The sequence below is a fragment of the Manacus candei genome, unplaced genomic scaffold (assembly GCF_025592945.1).
Source record: "Manacus candei isolate 608988 ecotype Guabito, Panama unplaced genomic scaffold, ASM2559294v1 h1tg000020l, whole genome shotgun sequence".
Lineage (NCBI taxonomy): Eukaryota > Metazoa > Chordata > Aves > Passeriformes > Pipridae > Manacus > Manacus candei.
In genome coordinates this window covers 4,775,550-4,801,696 of record NW_026138068.1, presented here as the reverse complement: position 1 = coordinate 4,801,696, position 26,147 = coordinate 4,775,550, and the positions used below count along the sequence as shown (strand labels likewise).

At 41.0% G+C, this 26,147-nt stretch overlaps 1 protein-coding gene across 5 annotated transcripts in view; it reads right to left on the bottom strand.

The window, feature by feature from the left end:
- The window catches only part of TMEM132B (transmembrane protein 132B), a 323,947-nt gene that overhangs the window by 62,982 nt on the left and 234,818 nt on the right, over positions 1-26,147 (bottom strand). For 4 of the 5 annotated variants that reach the window (XM_051785676.1, XM_051785678.1, XM_051785677.1 and 1 more), the window contains one exon: positions 4,262-4,448. The exons of the other annotated variant lie outside the window; for it this stretch is intronic. In XM_051785676.1, the coding sequence (XP_051641636.1) occupies positions 4,262-4,448 (187 nt within the window). The remainder of the gene's footprint in view (positions 1-4,261; positions 4,449-26,147) is intronic. 5 annotated transcript variants of the gene reach the window in all.

Genomic DNA, 26,147 nt, shown 5'->3' with positions numbered 1-26,147 from the left:
ACACCATCTGGGATCAGATCACACCTGAGGCTGGAAAGGCTGGAAACAGTGCCAGTGAGACAAGAAGTGCTTCCCACTCGGAATTGATTCCGGGCTGGTGCTCTGGTCACCTGCGAGGTGGCAGTGAGACCACACTTGGACTGAACAGAATCTGGGGTTTTTTGTAGGGGGCACGGGCTGAAAGGTACTCTCTCCCCTCTTATGTCCCTTCCCCTCTCAAAACATTCACCAAGCAAAACCAACGTGCTGTCCCACGTGGCTTTGGCTGCAGGCAGGTAGGGTCACTTCCTTCTCCACACTCCCCTCAGCAGCTGGGAATGAGGGAAATGACAGCACACCCTAACGAGAGCATTCCCCACTATCTTCCCCTAGAATAAGTGCTATAGGACTGGCATCTGATTTAGAAGCAGGGCCATAAGCACAACTCCACACAGCCAGCCTGCCCTTCCTGCAGCAGTGGGGGTAGCACAGCTGGCATCCAAACCAGCTCCCGAGAGGTTCAGGCTGAATGCAGTTGTGATTCTACCTTGATATTTTTTTCCTTTTCCAGGTCTCCCAGGGATGGTCTGCATTCCCATGGCATCCTCTCTGTGCACCTCCCCACTTGCAGAGTCTATACTGCTCATCCAGGAGTAGAGATAAGACTTTCAGAAAGCAAATCCTCAATTACTGGAGTGTGCTGTTTCCATCTGGGTGTAGTTTCCTAGGAAATCCCAACTGCCTGGCCCTGTGCAGTTGCTGAAACTGGATGTTTCAATTAGAGGGAGCTCAAGGATTTGAGAGAACTGTGAGATGATGCAGAAAGCAGGTTCTCTTTCAATATGAAATGTTGTTTTATTTTCTCTCATTAGTGCAAATGTTTTATTTATTTACATGTTCTGAATGCACTGAATTTGGCCGTAAAGATTTATTATGCTTGGCCAATGAGATTTATCATATAGAGGATCATTCAAATCAAAATGGACAGTTTGGGAGGAATTCCCAATATTCCCAGATTTTATTCTGGTCCTTCTCCAAAAAATATATAAAATGCTTCAAGAAACCCACAACATACAATTATCAAGAACAGTTGGGTTTGCTACACTGAGTACTTCCACTTTTCTCACATTCTAACAAGATTCCAGATACTTCCTAGTGTCCCTATCAAGGTTTAAAAATCTCTGTTCCTTTTTAGTCACAGCTTACAGGCACTGCAGTTTACCATCATGTTCTTTGACTGAGTTATGTGGGATAGCCCCATCTCAGGAGCAGGCTACGAGCAGGCACAGAGCACTGAAATCCTACCCTGGCCAGGATTTCACCTGTAGACTCTTCCCTGGCCCTGTCTCCTTCTGTCCTTCTTCCCTTTCCTTCAATCTCAAAACTCTGCTTGTTAATGCACTGCCAAACTGATATAACTAATATGCAATATCACTTCACTAAAGCAGGACTGTTGGCTAATACGGAGCAATTTTTTTGCCACAAAATGTGCAAAAATCGGTTTCATCTTCACTTAGAGAAAACAAAAAGCAAAAAAAGCAAAAAAAATGCTTTTCAAGCTTGGTACCAAATGTACATCTTAACAATACTAGTTTTGATGTTAAAAGCTTCTATGAACTCACTAAGGCAAAAAATCAGCCCTTTTCATCAGGTTATTATTCAAAGGTTAATATGCAGTCTCCAATATTTTTATCTACTAAGAAAAAGCAAGATAGAATGAGAAAAATATCCCCATCACTATCTCCAGAGTCACCACAATGCAAAGACACGATAAATTCTCTGAGTGCTCTTTCAAATTTCTCCTCTTTGTTTAAGAAAGTAGCATGAAAAACAAACATAAAGTCATGATCAACAGCAGCAAGAAACCAGTGATATTCCAAAGTACATGGAACAGGATGTCTTTTCATTAAAAAAAACCAAAGTTGCCTACAGAAAGACAAAATTAAACTTTGGTTTTCTTTAGCAGGATTTCACTAAAGCTAATTTTTCCACTAAGTTCTTACTGAATCCACATCTGTCTTCCTACTGGAATTTTTTCTTCCTCATGACACTGTGCTGCACTTCTTCATATAAGTGCTGGTGCCATTACCACTGAGATATCACAAGGGTTTGGTAATCCCATCAAAACATTCACTTCTGAAAAGCAGGCACTAAAGGTTTTGCTCAAACCCTAAACTCTCAAAGGAACTCCATGTTTTCATCCATAAATATTCAGTGTTTACAATGAAAGAGTGGATACACTGACAAGGAACAGCGAGTAATTTATGTTCAGTGCAATGGCAAAGGTATGGAAACACTCGTTCCTGAACCCCTCCGTGGTGCTATTTTGAGGGGTCAAGGTCCAGGAGGTGACCAAACTTTGCTTCACAGCACAAGTGCACTCAGAGGGAGCTGCCTTACCAATGAGCCAGGCAAATCTTCAAGAGGAACGAACATTAAAATACTTTTAGTTCAGTCTGGAAGTCTCAGGAATGTTCTTCTCTGAACAACAAAGGATGATGTGCAGAGTGATTGTTTTTTGCTCCTGATAGGGCAATGCAGTGCCAGAACCTGCAGTTCTGGCAACAGAACAGTTGATGACTTCTAAATGAAGCAGAGCTGCAAACTGGCAAACACAGGGAAAGAAATGCCAATAAAAGTCCCTGCCATTGCTGTGATCAATTCTCCAATGAGTCCTGGGCCAAGTCAGTCAGGGATGCTCACGTGCAACCACAAAGTGACAGCCTACATGAGAGACCCATTCAAGGATTAAGGTCATAAATTCACCAAAAAAACCCACTTTCTCCTTTACTCCACGGTTAGTTTACAATGACAAAATAACAGAGATTAGATCAACTCCTCTCTGAATTCAGGTTCAGCCCCAGATTTTGTCCAAGAACAATCTGAGACAGCTGAAGTGGCCAACAGCTGCCATAACTGCAAAGAGATGAAGTAAAACCCTGGCAAATCCCTGGCAGAGAGAGCAGCAGAGCTCTGATCCAACATTCACAGCGAGCTTCTGGGATGCATTTGCTTTTCTTTTATATCCCCGGTGCTCTGCATGGCACAAACTCCTTGCTATCCACCTGAAACCACAGTGCTAAGTGCAAGATGTTCCTGCACCACATTTTCTCATTAGTACATCTGATTCACTATTACTACTTGATTATATTCTATCCACACAATTAGAGTTTTGTTTCATCTCCTACATGCTTCAAAAAGAGAGGGAGCAGAAGAAAGTTCTCTATTGACTTTTCTGCACATAATTTCTCCTCTATCACCAGGTTGCCAGAAAGTGCAGCCTTTGGCAGTAGGAACTGAAAATTAAAATCATTTGGAGTCTTGTTTCCTTTACAAGCATCTTACCTTTCTTCTGGTCATGCCAGTGGTCATGCAGAGGAAAATGCCAATATTTGTTGTGTGTATGGTGTAATAGAAAGAAAATTAGCGCAGACCAACTCAGAAAGGAAGGGTAAATGTTCAGGAGAAAGTAAGCAAAAAAAACCAGAGTGTTTTTGAGGTAACTGGTATAACATCCTGACTCTCTGGCTGTTTCTCTAGTATTCTACTTAAATATCTCCACTGACATCCCTGTCCATGTGTAAAGTTCTAGTACTAAAAAGTCCACCAGGCCCAAACACAGGTCAAAGGTCCCTCTTAGAAAAGGTGCCTTTGATTTTATCAGGATATATTTGCATTTTTTAAATAAATCATCAGCCTCAAGCTTTCTGCACACGCACACCTTAAACCTGCCTGGAAAACATGTCCAACGGCTACATCTCCAGAAAGCATTTGATCCTTTCTATGTAACTCAAACCAGACCTTTCATTAAATTGACACTTTGCAGTTCACTAGACTATTTGGCTCTTTTGGGGAAAAGCACAGCAGAAAACAGTCCAGTTGTTTGGTTTAGCAATGAAGTTTCCCACACATGCATGCTAATTTATTTCATTGAAAATGTCCCAACTAATTACAACATTTACCCTCAGAGCTCAGGCATGGCAGTCACATTAATACACCAGAAGACAACGGCTCCAGAGGAGCCATTACCATGTACCAGGCCAATAATCCACAAACAGTAAAGGATTTTCACAAAAGACCCAAATGGTTTCCAAGGAGCCATTCTGGCATATCAGGTAAATAAAATATTATTGAAATGCGGTTTTTGCATTTAAATCACTTGCAGCAGGTGCATAGGAAGTGGCTCATAATAAAAAGGCTCACATTCCCTGGAATACTAACGAGGATCAACGGAAACGCTGAGCAAAAAAAAAAAAAAAAAGGAGGAGCAGCAGGTTCTTACCATGGCAAGAGGAACAATTCCCACAAACATTGTCCGGCTGACGAAGATCTCGGAGACCATCAGCTCGCTCACGGAGTCATCCCGGGGGTATTCCACCTGCCAGGTGATCTGCTGGGCCCCTGCCAGGCTGCTGGTGTTGTCAACCTCAAAGTCCATCTGCAGGATCTCGTAGGAGGACATGTTTGCTCTGGGGGAAAAAAAATAAAATAATTCCCCATAAAAAGATTCACCTTTATCTTTTACTCACCAAAGAGTTTACCATTAAATGCAACATAGGGGTTTGAAGACACTGAGAGAAACCTAAATAAAACTACACAATGGGCAACTTCTATACTTTCTAGATAGGGTGACACTGTATCTTTTAGTTTCCTGGAATTGAGGCATTTTTCCCATTAAATTCAGGCATTCATTCTTTATAATCACAATGAACTTATAGAATAAGCCACAAACCCTGGGAAAAGCATTGCACAGATGTTGCTAAATTATTTAATATACCATTATTATAATTTTGATGCTGCGCAACAAGAATGCTCGGCCATACCTCATATTGTGTCAGAAATGAGCTCTTGTGAGGGAGAAAAAGTCTTTCAAACCCAAACTTGTCTTTATCTCAGTGAAAAAAAATGCATTTGCGAAATTATCCATGACAATAAATGAGGCATACACTATCCTTATTTTCAATTCAGGACAACACTGTACTCGTCAGTGGTGCAGACTTGTAATTATATGGCAATCATTATATATTTCTCATCTGGAAATATAAGTTTAAAAGTAAAGAAATGGATGTAAATGCATGGCATTGAGAAATGAATTTAAAAATTACTTCTTCTTTTCTTAACAACACTTAGCACTCTCCTCAGGTCCAACACTATGTAAATATTAATAATTAATCCTCAGGTTAGAAAGAAAGATCTTATCTTCATGTTACAGAGAAGCAAACACCAAGATTTAACCAACAGCACTTGGCATATCCACAGCGGGGATCTGTTTAGAAGACAGATCTCTGCTCATCCAGCACTTTGCTTCCACAAAACTTAAGGTATTTTACAAATCAGCATACAAGCTCCAGCCCCAGTTTTCCAGACAGACACCTGCAGTGTGGAGACCCAATGGAGGTTACAATACATGGGGAGGGGATGAAAAGGCAGCAGCACAGACCCAGATGCTTCATCAGATTATTAGAGAGACAACTGATGTTCCCAATACTGATGAAGTTTTGGGGTATGTGCTCATAAATTGGTGAAAATGTGAATTTGCTCTATGTAAGGCCATTCTGTAACAACTTGAATGTGCTCTCACTGTGAGTAGGAGGATCTTGTTCCCCTCCCAGGGGTGTTCCCTGTGCCTGCAGGAATCCCTCAGTAATCACCCACCTCTGCACCTTCACCCTCCGTCCTGTCCCACGGTGTGCCCTTTCCCTAAAGCAGTGACTCCAAGAGCTGTGTGTCACAGAAAAGTTTTATCCTGCTGCTACAGAGAACAAAGACTTTAAACATCCTTTTCCTCTTCCCAACTGCACAGAGGCAGAATCTGGGTTTGCCATATGTTTTTGATGGCTCATTGTAAAGGAAAAAAAATCTGAACAGGAATTATTGATTTTCATGTTTTCTTTCTGACAACAAACAAAGCAAACATATGCTTCAATGCCTGGAGGATAAATATTTTCCATGCTGACAGAAGATAATATCCACCTCCAGGCAAAACTAAAAGCTATTAAGTCATCTTTTGGGTGGCCAATCAGACAATCAGCAATAACCTTTTAAGATAAATTTTATTACACAATAATAAGGATGTAATTAAGCCATTTCTGTTAAAAAACATAACCACTGTGGGCACCACATTGGAGTACTCAACTTCATAGTTTTTGGCATATCACTTTCAGCAGTTTGTTTTATCTAAATTACATAAAATTAATTCGCTCACAACACAGATATAAAATTCAGATATGAGCTTTACACTAACTATGGATCTAGATATTGGGCCTGCCAAGGTATGTTTAGGTCTGCAATTTAGCTTCAGTCTGTTCAAGTCAATAGTTGCCATTCACAAAAACACCCATGAATGATTTCAAACTCAGAACAAAAACACCAGTGGAGGATTTTGGTTTAGATACACCAATTAAATAATACACCCAGTTAGTCTGCAGTGATAAATGCATTCCACATGAATAAATTCCATTCCAGTCTCAAAGACTGGCACTTCTTTGAGTTCAGCCCATCATACCTTCAATTTACTGCTTTCCTGTTTTCCCTTTTACACATCCAAAAAGAAACCACAGTAGTGGTTTTATGTTTTTAAGACAGACTGGGTCTCAGATCTCCCTAAGAGGAGCATGTGTGGGTCTTGGCTATATAGCAGGCTGAATATATGACAGGGAGTAAAACAGCTCCAGTGCTTGTAAACATGCAGAGACCTTCACTGCAGCCTGAGCACGGCTGTAGAGCTGCACAAGACAGACCTTCCATTTAAAGGCAGACGTGGTTATCACTGCTGGGTTAGCAAGGAGTCTCTCTGCATCTACAAAAGAGCACCAACTCACATATACAAACCTTCCTCAGATCTAACTGTATTAACATATGAACTAAAGCAAAGCTCACTTCCCAGTCCTCATCCTGGTTCCAAAGAGAATCCTTATCATCACCTGGAAAAACAATGTGGCTTGTCAAACATTTTTCTGCTTTATGTCAGAAGCAAATGCTGTAGCATGACATTAATACCGACCAAAGAAGGACCCACTTCCAGTTTGAACTTCTGCTAAAAGAGATGGATTTGCTGTCCCTATCCATTTTTCACCTACAGAGTTTCTCCACTGAGTGTGCAGCCCTAGAAAACCAGCATTCAGCTTTCTGGACTCTTTTATTCACCAGCAGGTTTCCAGTTACCTTTTAAACAGCAGGTGAATTAATTTTCTCTGAAATTATGGTGTCCCTTTTGTCCTCTTTAGGACAGAGATTCAACCTTCAAGCAATGCCAAGTGTTGTAGTATCTGGGACACCAAGTGCCCCACGGACTAATCCACCCTCTATGTTCTAAGTTCCTTCCCAGGTTACAGCTATAGCAAAAACACATGATAAAACCTGAAAAGTGAATTTCTTTCATGCTCAGACCAGTGCCTGCCTACTGGCTGCTGCATCTCTTATCCCACAGAGGCTTCTTTCCTAGTAGAAAGATTGGTATTACATTCATAATTCTTGCAGTTTATTAACCATCCTCTATAATACCGTGTGGGAGACCACTGCCTTTTTCCACTGAAATTGATGGAGGTTGCTAACGTAAAACCAGAGATAAATTAAACCATAATCAAGACCTCAAAGGTTAGCATTTACTTATGCCAGCTCCATTAGCTGATGAATTCACATCCCAACACCTGTATCTAAATTTCTCTCCTGGCTATGCAGCATTACACTATAACCCTTTTTAAAAGCAGTTGTTCCACTCTGCCATGGCAAATCTTCAGCTTTTAGTCTGATCTGTCAATCTGCAACTGCCTGGTGAAGACAAAATGCTACCAGTGGGAAAATCCACAAGCAGAGAAGACAAGGACTGTAACTCATGCTGTTATCAGCCATTAAATCCCGTTAAACCAAACTTTATCCTATCAAGATTTTTCAACTATTTCTGGAGACCTATTTCATTTTTCTCTTAAATAAGTTTGTACTCTTGGGAAGAGTCTGATGGAATCTAAGGACTACAAATCACTTCTCCTTTCCACATCTTTCTTCTCTTTTTAGTTAAGTATTTCCATTGTCCAGTGAAGTTTTTTCCCGGTTCAGGATTTTGCCAAACCCTAGTTTAGAGGAGCAATAAAAAATAAAAAGTCAAAATTACTTTTATAAAAAAAGATTATTTCCTGCAAGCACAAGGAAAAGACCTTATAATTTTAGGCAGCTGGCATGCTTGCTAATAAGTCCATTTCTATGGAAATGAGTTCATAACTATTAATTTTGCCTGCTCCTGATCTATTCTTGATGAGCCTTTCAAATTTAGAAAAGCGCTTCATGATTCTCTCAATTTGGTAATTACTAACTCCCTTTGATGAATCCAGCCCAGTGTTTCAGACATGAGACATTCATTACACATTTTTCTCTCTGGTGAGAAAAGGAAAAAAAAAACCCCATGGGTCTTTTTGGATTTATTTCCTCTCACAAACTCCAGTAAGTAGGTCCTCTTCTTCAAATTGTGATTTATAATCCTATCTGCGTCCTCTCACAATGCTGCCTCTCTCAGGTGGTAGAAGAACCTCCAAAGCCTTGAGATTTCTGCACAATCTCCTGTTGTCTGCCCTCATACCCATCTGATGCATTCAAACCAGGTCTCCAACAGCCCAGTCGAGCTTTGTAACATCCCCAGTTCTCATTCCACACCCTGCAGTCGGTGGGCATGGTTGTGACCCCATCTGGAGGAGAGTTTTAGCACAGAATGGTAAATCCATGCCAAATAAAGCCAACCCTGGTTCCAACCTACACCAGAATAGAGAGTTATCAGGACAGGAACGTGTTGCTAAGCCCCAGAGCTTTCCAATGGACACATCCAGGTGGGCAGCTGGAAAACAGGAGAGGAACTTCTAACAAGGACAGGGGGAAATGGCTTTAAACTGAAAGAGGGTAGGTTAAGATTTGATATAAGGAAGAAAATCTTCCCTGTGAGGGTGGGGAGGCCCTGGCACAGGTTGCCCAGAGAAGCTGTGGCTGCTCCATCCCTGGAAGTGTTCAGGGCCAGGTTAGATGGGGCTTGGAGCAACCTGGGCTAGTGGAAGGTGTCCCTGCCCATGGCAGGGGGTGGGACTGGATGGTTTTTAAGATCCCTTCCAACCCAAACCATTCTATGATTCTACAGTTCATTACCTCATTAAGTATTTCTATTGAAATTCATAGGTTTTTTTTTTTTTCCCACAAAATAATAGATCACTGTGAAGATCCAACATAGCTCTGATGTGAGAGGTTTTAACAAGTACTACAAAATCACCTGACATCGAAATAATAATGAATTTAATTTTATTTTTGTCTAAACCAAACATGGAATTATTGAATTAAGTACTGGAATAATAGTCAGGGATGGATGTCATGACAGCATAACAGTCCAAATGGTCAGTATTTCACTTCAACAAACAAATGCCTATTATTCACTACTACGAAATATTTCCATTGCTAGCCAACCTGATGGGCCTGCCCTATGTATTTGAGAGAGAATGAAAGATGCCACAATGAAGGATGATAAAGCAGGACACTCTGCAGTGCCACAGGCACATGGAGGGGTTTTTGGCTCACACTGCCAGGTCATCAACAATTTAGGTGATAAAAGTCAGACACTTCTATTAGTGCACTTGGCTATTACAGGAAATCATGAGTTTCATTCATTCATAAAGTAATGTTTTCAATAAATGGCAATTTGTTTATGAGGCCCACAGCAGTGTAAACAAAACTCTAAAAAATGGAGCAGACATGAGGTAATTGAAAATAATCAAATGCGTGGTATCATGTTGCTTCAGAATCTTTTCAAGGTTAACAATGGCCAATTCTTTCTCTGACAAATTGTAACCAAATTCGATAAGAATTAAACTGTTACCAAATTCAATGAGAATTTAGTGACCTTACATTACCAAGGTACATTAGTTTATAAAATATTTCAGTAAAAAAGGTCTCACTCCTTCAGTCTCAAGAGGATTAATTTCATAAGTACAGTTTATTGAAAAGCAAACACTTACAGAAGGAGGTTTTTCAACAACTCATTGGAAAATGCTCAAGACCCTAATTTCCTGCTGAAGTCAAATGAAGCAACAGATGGCCAGGACCTCCAGGGGAAAAGATCCAGATTAAAGGTCCTGACCTTTTCCCCCTAAGGAAATTAAGATCCCAGCAACCTAAGATGAAGGAAATGAAAGCAAATGCCTACTAACAGGGCAGCATGCAGCTTCTGAATTATGAAGATTTGCATACTGACAGCCCTTCTGCCTTGCTGAGAGCTGCTTTCCTGCACAGGGCACTGGGTAACAGCAACTGGCAGCAGCTGACACCTTTAAAACCAGGGTATCTTTGAGCACCCACAACATCCTTACACCACCTTACTGAGGTGAAATGGTCTTACATACAAGGTCTGACTCGATAACGGATGTTCAGACCTAAGTCCTGTTCTCCCAGCACCACTTTCATTGGGCTGTAAGGACACAAAGATGTATTTGAGGTTGGAAGAGCCTGCTCACACTGTTCTCCCAGGGTGGTTTGCTGAGGAAGGGTCTCATCCTCAGGAGCACTGGAGCCCTGCAGAAATGAGAGCAGGTATCCCTGTTGAGTGCTGCAGTGTGGATGAACATCCCTAGAAGCCAGGGATGTCCTGAGTACTTCTGCAAGCTTTTGCATCCGTGTGCAAACGTTCAGATGACACAGTGCCACTGCCCCTTGCTGCACTGTCCCCAGAGGTTTTTGTTCTGCTGAGGGAAACCAGACAGCTGGGGCACAAGGCAGGCACAAACACTGGAAAAATGCCCTGCTCACTCCTCTTCCATGGCACAGCACAGAAGGGCAGGGTAGGAGCCACGGACAAAGATAGGATGGATGGCAGGTGGAAATTAAGTCTGCAAGGGTGGAAAAAGTTTGCTTGTTTTCCTCTCATTATGCATTTCAAAGTCACGATTTACCATTTACTCTGCTGTCTAATAGAGAACTTGCTCTGTTGTCCAGTTTACTTTACACCAAATACAGATTTTTTCCAAAACATTTCTTGGTGCCTGATCTTGTTTTTCTTTCACTGCTGTAAATTCGTGTTTTTCACAGATGCATGGGCAAAGAAAATGGCTACAGAGGATAAACCCAAGCTGCTCAATCCGTTAAGAATGTATGGATTGACACAGCACATTTTAATAATCCAGTAAAAGCCATAAAAACAAGAAGAAAATATTTTTGTTCAAAACACACCACCAAGACCAGATATTACTCATGTTATTTTGCTTAGCCAACATTTTCCTACAACTGAAAACAATAAATCCAGATAATGAGCAAACCTTTTAAGCTCTTCAGCTTCCTCCACTGCCAATTCACAACTGTGCTGCTCACTAACAACTTGCAATAACTTCCACTTTATTTGATTTTATCAACATCATCATGACAGCCCTGGAGACAACTGAGACAATTGCTTCAATTATTTTTATTTGCTTGCACCCTTGTGACAGTGTACAAAAATGCTTCTGGTAAAAGAGCCCTTAGATGCTATTTTAGTCAACCTTTAACAAAACAACTTTTAGGACCGAATCCAGTGTGTGTGTAATTGGTGAGTTCCATTGGTAACATCTATTGCTGGCACTGGGACTCCATTTGTACCTTTCTCATGACTCTCCCCTTTTGAAACTGCACGCAGTCTTTTGGGGTTTAAAAAAGCATTTTGATTGCACTGGAATGTTTTTCTGACTACTATTTAGAACTTCTTTATTGCTGTGCTGGGTATTTCTTAAAATAAAGCTTCTCTGCCAGGAGGAAGCATCTTGCTGGGGAACACAACAAACACATCCAGTAGGAAACTGGGGCCAGAGTTTAGCTGATGCTGGATGCAAATATAGAGGGAGTTATTGTTGTTTAAAAAATAAGAATGATTTTATGATGAAAGACATGCTGAAACCTATCCAGTTAATAAGTATCAACAGCCCAAATGGTGCTTATAATTTTTCTTTAACTATTCAGAAATTCTTACATATTTACATACCATAATCACACGGTCTATTTTCAACATTGCTGTGCAAGCAGCTGAAATATATTATAAAGCAGAGATGGATTTTTAAAGGACCAGTGACTGAAAATTCAAGATAATAAATTCGGTGGTACAAGAAGTTCTTTGCAGTGCAGGAACTCACATACAAAGACCCTCATTCCACAGACTCTCAAGAGACCTTTGAAAGAACAAGAGCACAACTCTGGGAGCCTGTGCTGCAGCTGAATAACCCAAGGCACAGGTAACTTCAGCCAATCTGGGTGTGAAGTCAATGCAGCAAACATTTCACTTGACCTCAGAGAAAACAGAGAGGATGGTCAGGGGCATCCAGAGGCTCGATGGTGGAGATAGGAAACATATTCTGAAATCTACTGCTGGAAATCCTTGGTGACTCACTGCAGTGGGACGGGACAGACTCTGGGCTGTCTATAACGTCACCACAGAACAGCCATATATAAGAGCTTCCTGCAGGTAATGAAGCAGAAGAAAAAGGCCACTCTTAATTCAGTTCCTCCACCATCCCCACACTGGGTTACTGGCCACCAGCTCAGCATAGCTGAAGGTGCTTCATTCAGAGTCTTTCTCTTCTCCTGCCAACCATTAAATGGAAGACATGCAACAGTTTAATTTATTTGTATGTCTTCCAAATGTATTGTGTCAGGAAGAGTGACTCTATGTGGCAGCTCCTGAACGTACAAAATTATGTAATTTTTGAATTTTATATTCACAAATAATGCATGCAGCTTCCTCATCTTCCTAGATAAGAGCTTGGGTAAGTGACCTAGAGGAACCCTAATGGCTCAAAACACATTTCCAATAACACGTTTCTTTGGCATTTTAAACACTTCATGATTTTTATATGCCTGACATCAGAATTACATGATCAGACCCTTCCGTGTACAAGTCCATGAGAAAAGAAAAGAAAAACACAACTAGACCTAGGAGAAAGTTCCTTGCAATCCAGTTGCTCTTTTGATCTCAGAATTACAATTGAGGATGACAGTTGGATCTCCCTGGGGAGAAAAATCAACCAGAGGGGATCTAGAAATGCAAATTCCCCATGCACTGAATTTATGAATGAAAGGAAAGGGTAGACAAGTTGCAGACTGTGACATGAATATACCTAATGTACTGGAGGATACATAAAACAGTGACAAATGGTGCTCTCCTCTTGAGGATTTGAAAAGCTAAGTCAACACTTTTTTAACTTAATCCTTTGCTTAATGGGTAGAGAGTGTAAATAAGTAAATAAAAGAACGCCAAGAAGACAGCAAAGACAATGGGACATTTAAAAACAGTCGGGTTTTTTTTATTTCTACAGCTTGCTAAGACTGCAGAGAACTCATAAGTCTGCTGTAGAATCTACTGTAATGCTACCTGCATGAAATAAAGATCAAAATAGAGACATGGTAAGAATTATTTCATTCCTCCTACCTTCTCTTCAGATGTAAACAAGATTAAGCATCTAATGAAGTAGACCTAGCTTTCTTTGAATCGAATGTACTCCGAGATGGAGAGATAATGTGCAGGCTGCCCTGTGGCTAATTCACACTTGTGCTAAGAAATAAATGGCCATGGCAACATCCTCAAAGCAGGGAGTGAGGTAGCCCATTAACATTAACACAAACGGGACCTCCTCTCTCCCCACTTCCCTGAGAGACACATGGTGTGCATAAAATTGTTTTATTTTAAAGGCTGATAATTATGTTTTAAAAAAGAGTTAAGCGTTTCCTCTCACTGGTGATACCCACTGAACAGACAGTAAAAACATGACAGTGAGACTGGCACAGACACATCAGTTTCTCAAGTTTTAATTAATAAACAAGATTAATTCATCCAGTTGAGCAAACACAGGGTGGATCAGGGTCTGCATTCAGTGTATGAACAGAAAGAGCCATCTGCAGTAATTCTATGTACCTCCATTCTTTGCTAGTTGAGATCAGCATGAAGTCCTGATCTTCATATCAAAACTAAAAGCAGGAGAGAAACAACCAGTTCTAATCCAAGTCACCCCATTAAAAGGCTGGTTTTGTTCCAAAAATGAATCCAAATATCCCTGGACACGCGAAGATAACTCCAAATAACCAAATACAGAGGGGTGGATTTAATATTTCTCTTTTTAAAAATCACCCCACAGTTACATTTTAATAGCATGAAAGTAAGGTCAACACAACAGACATCCTGTAACATCTCCAGGTCACCTTTCCAAAGGGCAATCAAGACTTTGTCACACTTGCAAGACAATGATTTCCCAACAGGTGATGAATTCCAAGGCAGTGACAGCTAAAGGGGGGCAGCTGGAATATTGCTCAGAGCCAAGGTCATACCACGAGTAAATGAGTGCAGGCACAAGTGAGTAACAGATGACATTAAGTCATTTAGGCTCTGAAAAGGAATAATTAGAAATGGAGAGGGGAGAAGTGGTGTTCCATCCCACCTGCCCCACTCCTTTGTTTAGATGATAAAAGACAAAACATGATACCAGAACTTCATTTCAATGAGTTTTCTCAGCAACAACCTGTGATGGAGTGGGGCTGAGCATCCAAGCTGAGCTGCTGACCAGTATAAGCCAGTCCAGATACACTGGGAAGGATCCCAAGGACATCTCACTGAGGATATTTTCATCAGTGAGTCTGAGCAATGTATGACCCAAACACAAGAGTAGCAAAAATACTGGTGTGATGGAGAGGATGTTATACTGACTCCCTTATTACCCACTATAGCAGTCACATAATTTGGGGATTGATTTGTTTTTTCATTTTCCTTGCTACAATTAAAAATATTACCTAAGCAAAAATACCAGCTGTCACAAAGAATGAAGAGACAGATAAAAGGATTTCAAGAAAAAGAAGGCAGGTTCCTGCAAGCACTGCAAATCATACTAAAATACATAAAATATCCCTAACATAATGGGTTAACATAAAGCAGAATTAAGAAAAATTATTCTCTTTCTATTCCTATTCCTCTCTTCCCTGAATCTCTCCAGGATTTCATAATCTCTTCCCTTCTCCCACCCCCCTCACAACTCCCTTCCTCCCCATACAAGAATATGCTCGGCCCTGGAAAATTGTTTAGCTGAAATCCTTAGATTTTGTCGAGTCCTGGCATTCTTTGGACAGCTGTATTTACACCCATTGCTGGTGGGTAGTCATGCTGGAAGCAATTAGCTTTCATGCTTTTTCAATATCGCCTTTCAAAAACTTTGAGATCCCTCATCACTATTGATTTAGATGTAGAAAAGCACAGGGAAAAAAAAAAAAAGAAAAAAAGAAAAAAAAAAAGTGTTCATCCATATGCTGAGCTCCTTTAGTCTAATTCAAATGCAGCAACTCCAGCTCCCCACCACCTAACAAATGCCACCACAGACACGCTCCCAGCCCATCAGGGAAAATGCTCAAAGACCTTGAAAACCATCACCACAACACTCAAAGCCAGCAGCTTCCAACACTGCTGGGTCCAGGAAGAATTCAGCAGCCAGCAGCCAACTCTCCTGGAGATGGACAGGTCACTTTTGAGCACGTCTGTGGAGTTTAACAACACTTTCAAGTGCGTCCTTTATATTTTTCTAAGAGAAAAATCTCTCACTGCTGCACTATTTAAAAGGGAAAAAAAAATGGGAAAGAAAAACATGGTATAAGACTGTAGCTAAATGTATACTGATTGCAGTAATTGCATCCATTCCTCTGTTGGAAAGTCTTGTATTGTATTTCTAATACACGCTGATAAGTGCATTCACAACATGATTAACTGCCTCCAGACAAGAATGGCTATTATGTTTAACAGACTGATTAGCAAGTGACATAGCTGCAAACTGTACTCCTAGTAAATTGGCTGCTTTTAAATTACAGCAACTTTTTTATGGTTCCATCTTTAAAATGCAATGGTTTGTTACACATATGCAACATAAATCCCTATCTGACAGTAAGTAATAGAGGATACTGAGCTTTTAACTTTTAATCTTCAGATCTCAATTAGAGCATTGCTCATTTTCTTTTTAATTACACCGAAGTCTGCACCATACACGGCACTCATCAGGCATCATCGTGTCTTCAGTGCTGGTCTCTCAAAACCTATCCTTAAACACAGGGACAGTGATTCCAGTCCACCTCCTTCAGAAGTTCTGCCTTATTTCAGCCACGATTTTTGCTGGTTCTGTAGCACTCATCTAACAATAAGTGTATTCTGCCCAGCATTTGATTAATTCCCTCTTCTTACCACTATAGGCACCTTTCCCATGGATTTTCAGAGGAAGACCCAGTGACCTCAGAGCAAGACAAAAGGAAATGCCAGTCTGTGCCCACAGAAGCCTCTCTCATGCCCTGGAATGGAATCAAAGATCTCAAATCTGACCTCAGTCCAGACTGGCCATGGCATAGGGCACATCCCTGCTATAGCCAGGACTGTTTCTACCTCAAGTGAATTGAGTTCCTCATTAATTCCCTGTATTTTATACCAGCAACGGGTAGGATTTAGGTACACAGTTCCTTGCAGTGCTTCTGGAAATCCTGCCATTGAATGCACAGTTCTGTTTTTTGGATTGCTCTTATTTTTATCGCTGTAATGTATGAGAGCACCAGGCTTGTTTTGGGCCCTCTGTGTATTTCATACAAACACAACTATAAAGACAGTCATGACCCCAGAGATCTTGCAGTCCACAAGACAGAGACAGAAACGAGATTTAACAATCTGGACCAATTCAAATTCATACAGAAGGTGCAAACCCTTTAAGTACAAATTTATCTAGAGACTTTCAAGCTCAATGACATCATGTACTTCAAACCAGTTTATTTATAACATAAAGCTTAGTATAACTTGTAAGGAGATAGAATAAATCAATTTGCTCTATCACAGAACTTCATCAGATACAATACAGATGGTTCTGCTACCATGGTTAAAAATAACCTATACATTTTTAAATCAGCTCAAGGCATTTATCAAACTAGGAAACTGGTGGAGGAGGATGTTGTCTAGCTTGTGTGCAGTAATGGGAATATCCACCCAGCAGTTTGGTGCTTTTATTAATCTTATCTCCTGTGTTTATAATTTTATTCTGGACAGTCAGCTGAACTGGGAGAATTCATATTCCAAAATCATTTATCTTTGCTAAATAGCAGGACAGAGCAACTTGAAGATGTTTATTGAATGTAGATTAGGAGGGAGAAAAAAAATAATCCAAAGGGCAACCTGAGTGTAGAACAGGACATAAAACACTTCAGTAACAAACCCACTGTAAAGCAAAGCTGGAGTCCTGGCTGAGCAGTCCAACACTTTGTGCTGGATGAAAAAGGATGATGGGAATTAAGAGACCCCAAGGGGTAAGCCCTATAGTAAATTAATTGTCAGAGAGATTGCACCACAGAAGTGGCTGTGCAGATCCTGGCATCCTCCTGCGTGGTCCTCAACCAGTCAGCTTGTGTTTCCCAGCTAATCTGCACCAGGCAGGGAGACAGAGTGCAAAATACCCCACAGCCCTGCAAATAATACTGTTTGAAGAAGGAAATTCATTTGTTTCTCAGCTTTCATTGCTCTTGTTCTCACATTCCACCCACAGAGGGAAAATTAGGTGTTGAGGTTCGCTTAGGATTTATTTACTAAAGGATTTACTGCAAGATATTTGAAGGAGCTCTGTTCAGCTCTTCCCACTGGAAGGAAAACCATAATGCCCCAGTGCCTCTGGAGAGAGGGAACATAAAGCCATCATGAAGGAACAGCTCAGGATGCATATGCCCAAAGAGGCAGGATCATTCTCTATGCTGGAAGGAAATTCCAGTTTCTGTGCAACCCCTGCAAAACGAGGAGGGAGAGTTCATACTGTGATCACTTTTTCACTCTTTTTTAAACCAGGTATAATAAGCTCCTGGGTCAGCCAGAGCTTTGACATCCACTGCCTATGATTTTTCTTCATAATGAGCTCCCTAAAGAAGACCAAAAGCCTTCGTAGCTCAAATAAAGCCAGATTTCATCATCATAAACCTCGAATATGTAACTTATTAAACAGGGAAAACTCCAAGCAAATAGATCAAACAGAAGAGAAACAGAAAGGCCTGTACACAGCTCTCCCCCTGGAGCACGGTGTCACTGCAGGCAGGTCCTCCACACTTGTTCCCAGCTAACCTAGAGACCTCCTGAGCTGCAGCAAACCCTGCCCCACACCTCATGGTCCCCAGGCAGATCCCTCCATGCCCCCCCAGCTGGCTGCCTGCTCCCTGTGCATCTCTGCACCAGCCACTGGTGACCAGCTCCAAGCCACGACCCCTCCACTGCCACATCCTTCTTTCCCTGGGAGGTTTCTTGCAGAGCACATTCAAGTCTCATGATCAGATCACTGTTCTGAGCCCCCTTTATTGGATCATAATGTTGGCCTCCCAGTTCAGCACCATTACACAACCTCTTGGTGTCAGAACACTGACCACAGTAAAGATCTACCAGTTACTTGACCAGGATATTCCTCCCTCAAGTAGATGCTCAATGCACAGGTCAGGACCACTCAAGAAGTTTAACTCTCTGAAGTCCATTGAGCTTTATATTTCCTTTCAGTGGGCAGAAGAAGAAGATCTGTTTGCATCTAAAATCTAATCCACTTCTTGAGTAGGACCATAAATTTAAAAAAAAAAATAAATCAAAACATAAAAAATTCTGGTTCAATGTCAAGTTTGAAAATTACTTCTGCCTTTACAAGATAAATTTAAGAAAAACAAGATGCCATTAGAATTCATTAGATACACATTTTAAACTTATTGCATATTAAAATATATATTACCTGTTCCCTACTACTGCAGTTTGTCGGCAGCTCCATGCTCACATTTTGTTTCCAAGAGGATTACAACAGCACATCTAATTATATGAATGCTTCTGAAGGTTATAATTGAGAATGAGATCAGCTGATAAACTGCTTTGATAGGGATTCAAACATGTACTAGAAGGCAGGAACATCCATCTGAGCAATCTGGTCCAGTGGAAGGTGTCCCTGCCCACTGTAGGGGGTTTTGAACTAGATCATCTTTAAAGTCCCAATCCAGGCTATTCCATGATTCTATGATCTAACGTGGCCCCAGAAACACACAGAAACTGCATAAACTGAACAGGGTGAAGGATCAACAGTAATCCAAATTTGTATCAGAACTTAGGGTAATCTTTATGAGTTCACTTTCTTCTTCTTCTTATTATTATTATTATTAGTGCAATTAATGTGGATAATAAGACATATAAACAATCACAGGGTTTTTACCTGCTTTGTGAAGCTGCTCACAGCACCTAAATCTTGTACCATGGGTCAAATTCAGCTTTTGACATAGATTTGGTCTGAAGAGCAGGAGGCATGTTTTTTTTTAAAGTAAGTCCATTTTCAAAAATTACTTCTGAAAGACAAAAAAACCTTGAGGGTATTTTCCTCTGTTCCTAAGCTGAATATTGAAACTGGGTTACAAGAGGAAAGCAACCCCTACCATGTTTCTCACAACACAGTATTAAACAGCACTCTGAGGTTTCCAAGTTATATTTGCTTTTAAATTGCTTTTAACACGGGAACATCAGGTTAATGAGCTTTACCCAGTTCGACTGGAGGCACTGACACCAACATTGCACGTGTGTAAGTCTGCTTCTTTTGAAGAATAAAGTAATTCCATGTTATTTATCTTGGGGTGAAACAATGACATCTTCAGCATAGGAGCGTGGAACAATCGAGGAAGTCTGGAATTCTGATAAACTGAAACTTCAGAGGAGAGTGGGAAGAATTGATGAAAAGAATGTGAGATTTCAAAAATCAAGGGAAAATTTTTTGAAGTGATGAATCAGAGGGAAAAGAGACTAGGCATCTATTTCTTTAAAAAATCTGTACTTTCCAGTATCCCTTTTTATTCAAACCTTTTGCCTTCAGAACCCCAACCCTTAAAAATACTTCTCACCAGGGCACCATATAAACAAAGCAGACTGAGGGAGGTAGGTGTAGATTATCAGCTTTAGCTGCAAGACTTGTACTTCTGCATATCATTTTCAGCAGAGGCAATGCAAAAAAAAGCAGAAAAACCTTTAAAATAAGGAAGCAGGTTCGAAGGCAATCTGTAGAGCATTTTACTAACACCTATTTCCATCAAGTTGACCTAATACTGGGGACTTTTACCACTTGTGAGTGAATGCAGGAGCTGCTACTTTAAATTAATTTAAAATAAAACAATTTTCAATACTAAAGATAAAACACAATTGTTCCAAGGAGACCTACAAAGCAGAACAAACAAGATAAAGGCTCCTTTCCCCTTACACAGTACTTGAAGTGACATTGGTTTTAAACTACCTTCAATACTGGTCTGCACAACTGTCTGCATTTGGCTCATGGGACTGAGAACACAAAGGTCTTTGTAGAACCAGACTGAGGCTGAAGTTTCATTTTCTTGGAGTTCCTTCTCCTCATTATCTTCCTTTGTCTCCCAGACTTTACCTCTCTATCACTTTCCCCTAAACAATTTCCTGTGGGTGGAAAGCAGCACCTTGTGAGCCACAACGTTGAATTTGGTGGCATTGCTCCAAAATGCCCTTTCAGTTCTCAGAGAAAAAATCCCCTCCACTCTCTCCTTTCAGAAGAAAAGAGGGGTCCATGTGCACACAAGTGCCACAGTCTGTATGGGACACAAGAGCTTCACCTCCAGGTCAGCCCCCCAGCATGAAGCAGAGACAGAGAGCCTAAATCCCTGGCCACAGCCCTGCCCAGGTCCTGCCTGGGCAGCTGGAAGCAAGGGTGGCATGGAAAGACAAAGCATCCACTTGGGCAAAGCACCATGTGCTCCTCTCTCTCTGCTTCAAGTCCTATTTACCAAGCACCCAAAGCCCAACTGCAAACCCGCTTCCAGAAATGAAAGAATCACAATAGGAAAAAGCTACAAGAAGATCAATCACACAAATGTCTAGTGAATAACCCAGCAGGCCACAACACTTCTTTGGAGATCTGCAAACAGCCAAGAGATGACAATGTTCTAATTAAAACAGCAAACTGCAAAATGTATCCAAAGGGCTTTCCTCCCCTCCCCATCCAGCCCCTGCACAGATACCAGACAATAAAGTAAACATCAAGTTGCACTGGGAGTTGTTTCCATAAACAAAATACAGATAATGAGGTATCCCTAAAAACTCTTCTCTTTTTTTTTTTTTCTTTTAATTTAAAATTGAGAGGACTACATGAATAAAAGGGAAGGTGTCTGAGGCAAAAGGGACAGATGGTTCTGCTTCCAGAGCGGTGCACAAAGCCGAGCCTTATTGCATGCCTTTTATTTTACCTACAGGTTTTTTTATTTACTCTTCTTTCTTCACTTACCTATTCATCTACACATCAGAGAACTAAAAATTCAAGTTCCCCTTCTTCCAATTCATATTCAAATGGAAACACATACAAGCACACAGCACAGCTTTCAGTGTAAAAGTTTGAAGGGTTTTGTTGCAGATTTTGGGGGCTCTCTTTTTTTTTTTAGCTAAGTATATAACAACCCAATTACAGTGGCTGAATCAGTACCTTTTAGATGAATACAAGGGAAACGAGAGGAACGTGGCAGTGGTGACACATCTTCCAGCCTGAAACCCCTGGAACATGTGGTATGTGCTATTATTTTATGCATAATGAGTAACTGGTACTGTGTTTATCTCATCAAGAAAGCCACTTTTCCCCTCACTTTTGCATTCCCTGGGTGCTTAATGAAGTGGTTTTGCTTTTGATGAAGGTAAATGCATAAATAATCTCTTCAGAACGATTCCCATGCTTTGTTCATGGTCTCTATGGATGCACTCACGTCCCTATCTGCCAAGAAAAACAACCAAGGCCACCTGCTCCAAAGGCCTGCAGGTACAGAGGTTTTCCACAAATCAGGGTAATATGGTAAGGCCTGATGCTACTCCCATTTTTGAAGATCTGCATAATGTTATTTCCTTTCTATTAAGTCCCTGTTCAGTTATACCCTCTGAAATCCCACTCACATGACAAAGCAGGTGGGATCCTGCTCCTGCTGGGCAGCAGCCACACACACTTTTGGTGGCCCTTGTGCTCCTCTCAGTGTCAGGGTCCCAGACCAGAGAGGAAAGGGATGGTTCTGCCCTATGGAGCACATCAGCCTCTCTGCAGAGACCCCTGGCCAGACCCCCAAACCTCTCTCACCCTCCAGCTGATGGACTCACCACAGCTCAGTCTCCCACAGTCTCTGAGGTGACCCAGAGAGCCAATGGGAAAGGTTTTTCCATCTAGAATTATTGACCCAGATGAGAAAACAGAAATCAAAAGGGCAGTGTCCTGCTGGGATCAAGCTTTTTAATGGTTTCCCTGAATGGATTTCAATTGGCACATTCCAGACCAGTCTGATAAAATGAAATACTCCAATTCAGAGCAAATTGACCTGAAATATTAATTGCATTAATATCTTCCTGCTCAACACTTGCAGAAAAGCTAAGATATCCTGTATTTCTTGTTAGTTCTACATAAATTCAGAATGAAGTGGATCATATCCCACAGAGCATACAAAAAAGTTTAGGGAGACAGAGTGTACTCAATCAAATCAGACACAGGAACTAATAGCAGTGTTTCTGTGAAGAATACTAGAGACCTACAGAGATGAGAACCAGTCAGGAGGGCCATCATTTTCTGATTTATGTGGAAGTTGTCCTTGATCCACCTGGATCATTGTTCCAGTTCTGAAGCAGCTGAGCAATTGCTACCAACTGAACCATCAGCACTATGATCAGTAGCATAATGACACTTTTTCTCTCACATATAACATATTTCCTCCCTGTAACTTTACTTCTGGTCTTTAACCTTGGGGGAAAAAAATCATATGCTTTATAATTAAAAAAAAAAAAAAGGAAAAAATAATTTAAAGCTAACAGTCATTGCAATCACCATAATAAATTTATGGGAAATACATTTAACTATTGCCATAGCAATCAGGAAACTGTTTTGTTATAATTAAAACGATAATTTCCTTTCACTAAGTTAACAAACTCATGAATTAAAAATTTAGGACAGCTTTGCCAGAGTAAATTTATCTGCCTGCATTACAAATAACGCATTTTCATGGCATTTTCTCTGGAACTCATCATGTTTTCTATATGTATCTTTATACCATGTCGTAGTATTCAAAGTCAGGTTGTATTCAAAGACAGAGTTCTGAGCAACCTGGTCTAGTGGAGGGTGTCCCTGTCCATGGCAGGGGATTTGGACTAAATGATGTCTTTAAGGTCCCTTTCAACCCAAACCATTCTGTGATTCTATACAGTAAAAAACCTCAAAGTATCTTACTTGCACACAAATCTACAGAACAATTTGTGAAAGTTATTTGGCAGATACTTTCAAATTACGAGTAACATGGTCAAACCCCAAACAGCCTGTGAACAAAACAAGCAGAAGTAAAACAAAGCTTTAGCCACAAATTGTACATCCAGTTCAAGAAATTAGGTTGAATAACTCACTGTTATGTCTTGGTTTGTCACCTCTTATACAGCACAGAGCAAAAATCTTTGCTGAAGAATTGATGTAACTTATTTAGAGTTTCATTCAGCAATGATTTTATGTGGTTTGCAGGTGTAGGTCACAGGTGAGATATAGACCATCATCCCTTTTGTTTGAAATATAGATCTATATAAACAGTCTTATAAAACAGATACAGTCTGGGAAACTGCCACTTCTTTTTGTTTGGTTTGTAATAGAAAAAGGAGACACATGCTTGTTACTCAGTTGAAATAAAAATCCTTCTGAAGTCTGTAAAGAGAAACAAACTGAAATAATGAGAAAACATGAGCTGTTAGGACATTTAGTATGTGATTATTTAAGTAGAAGACCCTTAATAAACTGCATAATCAAGCTCAGTTTACAAACCCAGTATTTAAAAACCTGCTCCATTTCTGGGGAAAAAAAAAAAACCAAAACAAAACACGAAACAGGCCTAGTGTTAGATCAGTAACATATTTTAGCATGGCTCTTTCTTTCCCACTGTAAAAATGTCTAATATTAAATGTACAGTATTAAATTGAAAGGAAAAGCAAACATTAGCCAGGGCAAAGAATCAGAAAAAAGCACCTAGAGAGATAACCTAAATAGGCACTAAATAACCATCTATGTGGAAAAATAAAAATAAAGTGGTACAAATATGCCACAATAAAGTCAAGAGGTCCAGGGAGCAGCAGAACTAATGAAACTGAGCTTCAGACTGGGAACTTACAGAGTCTAAGTGAGCCATTTCCTGGCTTTTCATAACAGTGCTCTCCTTGGTGGGTTCTCTGCTGTCCAACAGGCCCAGAGATGATGTTGTGGCTTTTCTGTCCGAGGGATTACTAATACAGACTCTCTTCTCTATCTAACACCTGTATTTCACGAAATGCACAGGAATTCAGTGTCTTTGAAAACTTTGTCAAATTTCGTTGAAAACAGGACACACACACATCTACACACACATCTCCACCTCATCTCTCTAGGAAAGCAGCCCAAGACCAAATCAACAGATTCAGATAACACCAAGGATGAAACATGATTTTCCAGCAGATTGTGTCTGCAAAAAAAGTTGGTGCCAAGATTGCACCAAAAATAGGAAATGTTTGACCGGGCAGGACTGTAAGAATCTCTTTCCTGACTCAAGCAGGACTATAAGGAGAACGTTTTACTGGGGATATCAGTGGTAAAAGCCAGACAATCTAGAAAAAGAATTTGACTACCGGAGTGACTTACTTGGGAAAAGAATTACAGAATGAAGAGCTAGTAGACAGAGGGGCAGGAAGACTGGCTCTGGCCCAGTCTCTGCCTGCTGAGGATGAGGCACATGGTCCCTGTGGGTTAGTGTTAAGCTTTGACTGCTGCAAGTGCAGTTTCACAGTAAATGGAAAGCCTGAAGCCCACGTCAGGACAGCTGCAGCCTGGCACCACCACGCTTTGTGGTTGCCAGTTTGAGATTTTCATGGACAACAGTGTTCAGCAACACCATCTATTTCTTCCTCCTCCTCTTCCTTCTCCTTCTTCTCTGTCCTTCGCTTCTACTTAACACAGTCTTAAGTGACTAAGATATCCTGGAAGCAAAGGGAGATTTGCAGTGGATGACACAACATCTGCTGATTGAACTCGCAGGGAAAAGAGCAGAGAATTGCACTGAGGCTGTGGAAGAGGGTGTAATGTAGAGGGTTAACGGGGAAAATGGATCAGCTTGAAGTGACAGCCATGGCAGCCACGTGAGCTGACAGATTGTTTTCCCAGGTGGCAGGTGGAAGAGCAAGGCCCCACAGAGGTGTGTCGGAAACAGGAATGATGTGATTGCAGTGTGCTGTAACCAAAAATAAAGGCAAGCCGACCCCTGCTCCTCTCCTCAGCAGCCTGCCATGCAGGGGATGGAGATGAGCAGCTGCTCTCAAGTGCATCATCTCTGCTTCACACACTGAGTGCTTTACAACAAGCCATCGTTTGGATGCTCTGCGTTTCCATGCCTGCAGCCTACACCTTCCCTTAACAATGTACTAGAAAGGTTTAAACTTTCCTTCTAGGAAAGGATGCACACACCATCTCTAGTTCTGCTTCAGAATTAGACAGGAGCTTTGCCTTAGGAAAATTCAAATCCTGTGTCAGCAGTTTATCAGATGGCTTTTAGCTAAGGGACATATTAAAGGACGAGACCTGAATCTGCAGCCAAATGTCCACATGCAGGCCAGGGACCTGCACACTATAAATAACCACTACTCAGCCAGGCAAGGAAGAGGAGGAAACATCCCACACAGAGCAAACTCTCACATTCGCTGAGCTGCTCCTTCCTTCTGGAGGCTCTGAAAACAAGAAACACTGTGGGTTCAGCAGGTCACATCCCTGCCCAGTCCCAGCTCATATCACCATCTCAAAATAAATTAAGAAACAGCTCGTGCTGTGCAGAGGAAAGAAGAGGGACTAACCCTTTTACCTCAGGCTTGTCTTCAACACCGGCTTTGTGCTGGTGCAACTGTTCTGGTTATGAGTTGAGTCAGATCACAGGCACATCTCTGCCCTGCCACGATCCCAAAGATCGCTGGAGGAGGATGTCTAAGGGGGGTGTCAGGTCAGGGAAAGCATGCACACACTCCTCAAGCCCTCGGCCAGCCAGCAGCAGCCAACAGTGCAGGGACTTTGGGGAAAAAAATGAAAAGAAGAAGAAGGAAAAAAAAAGGGAATTTTATTATTACTGAATGGATTTTTCTTTTGTGAAGATGC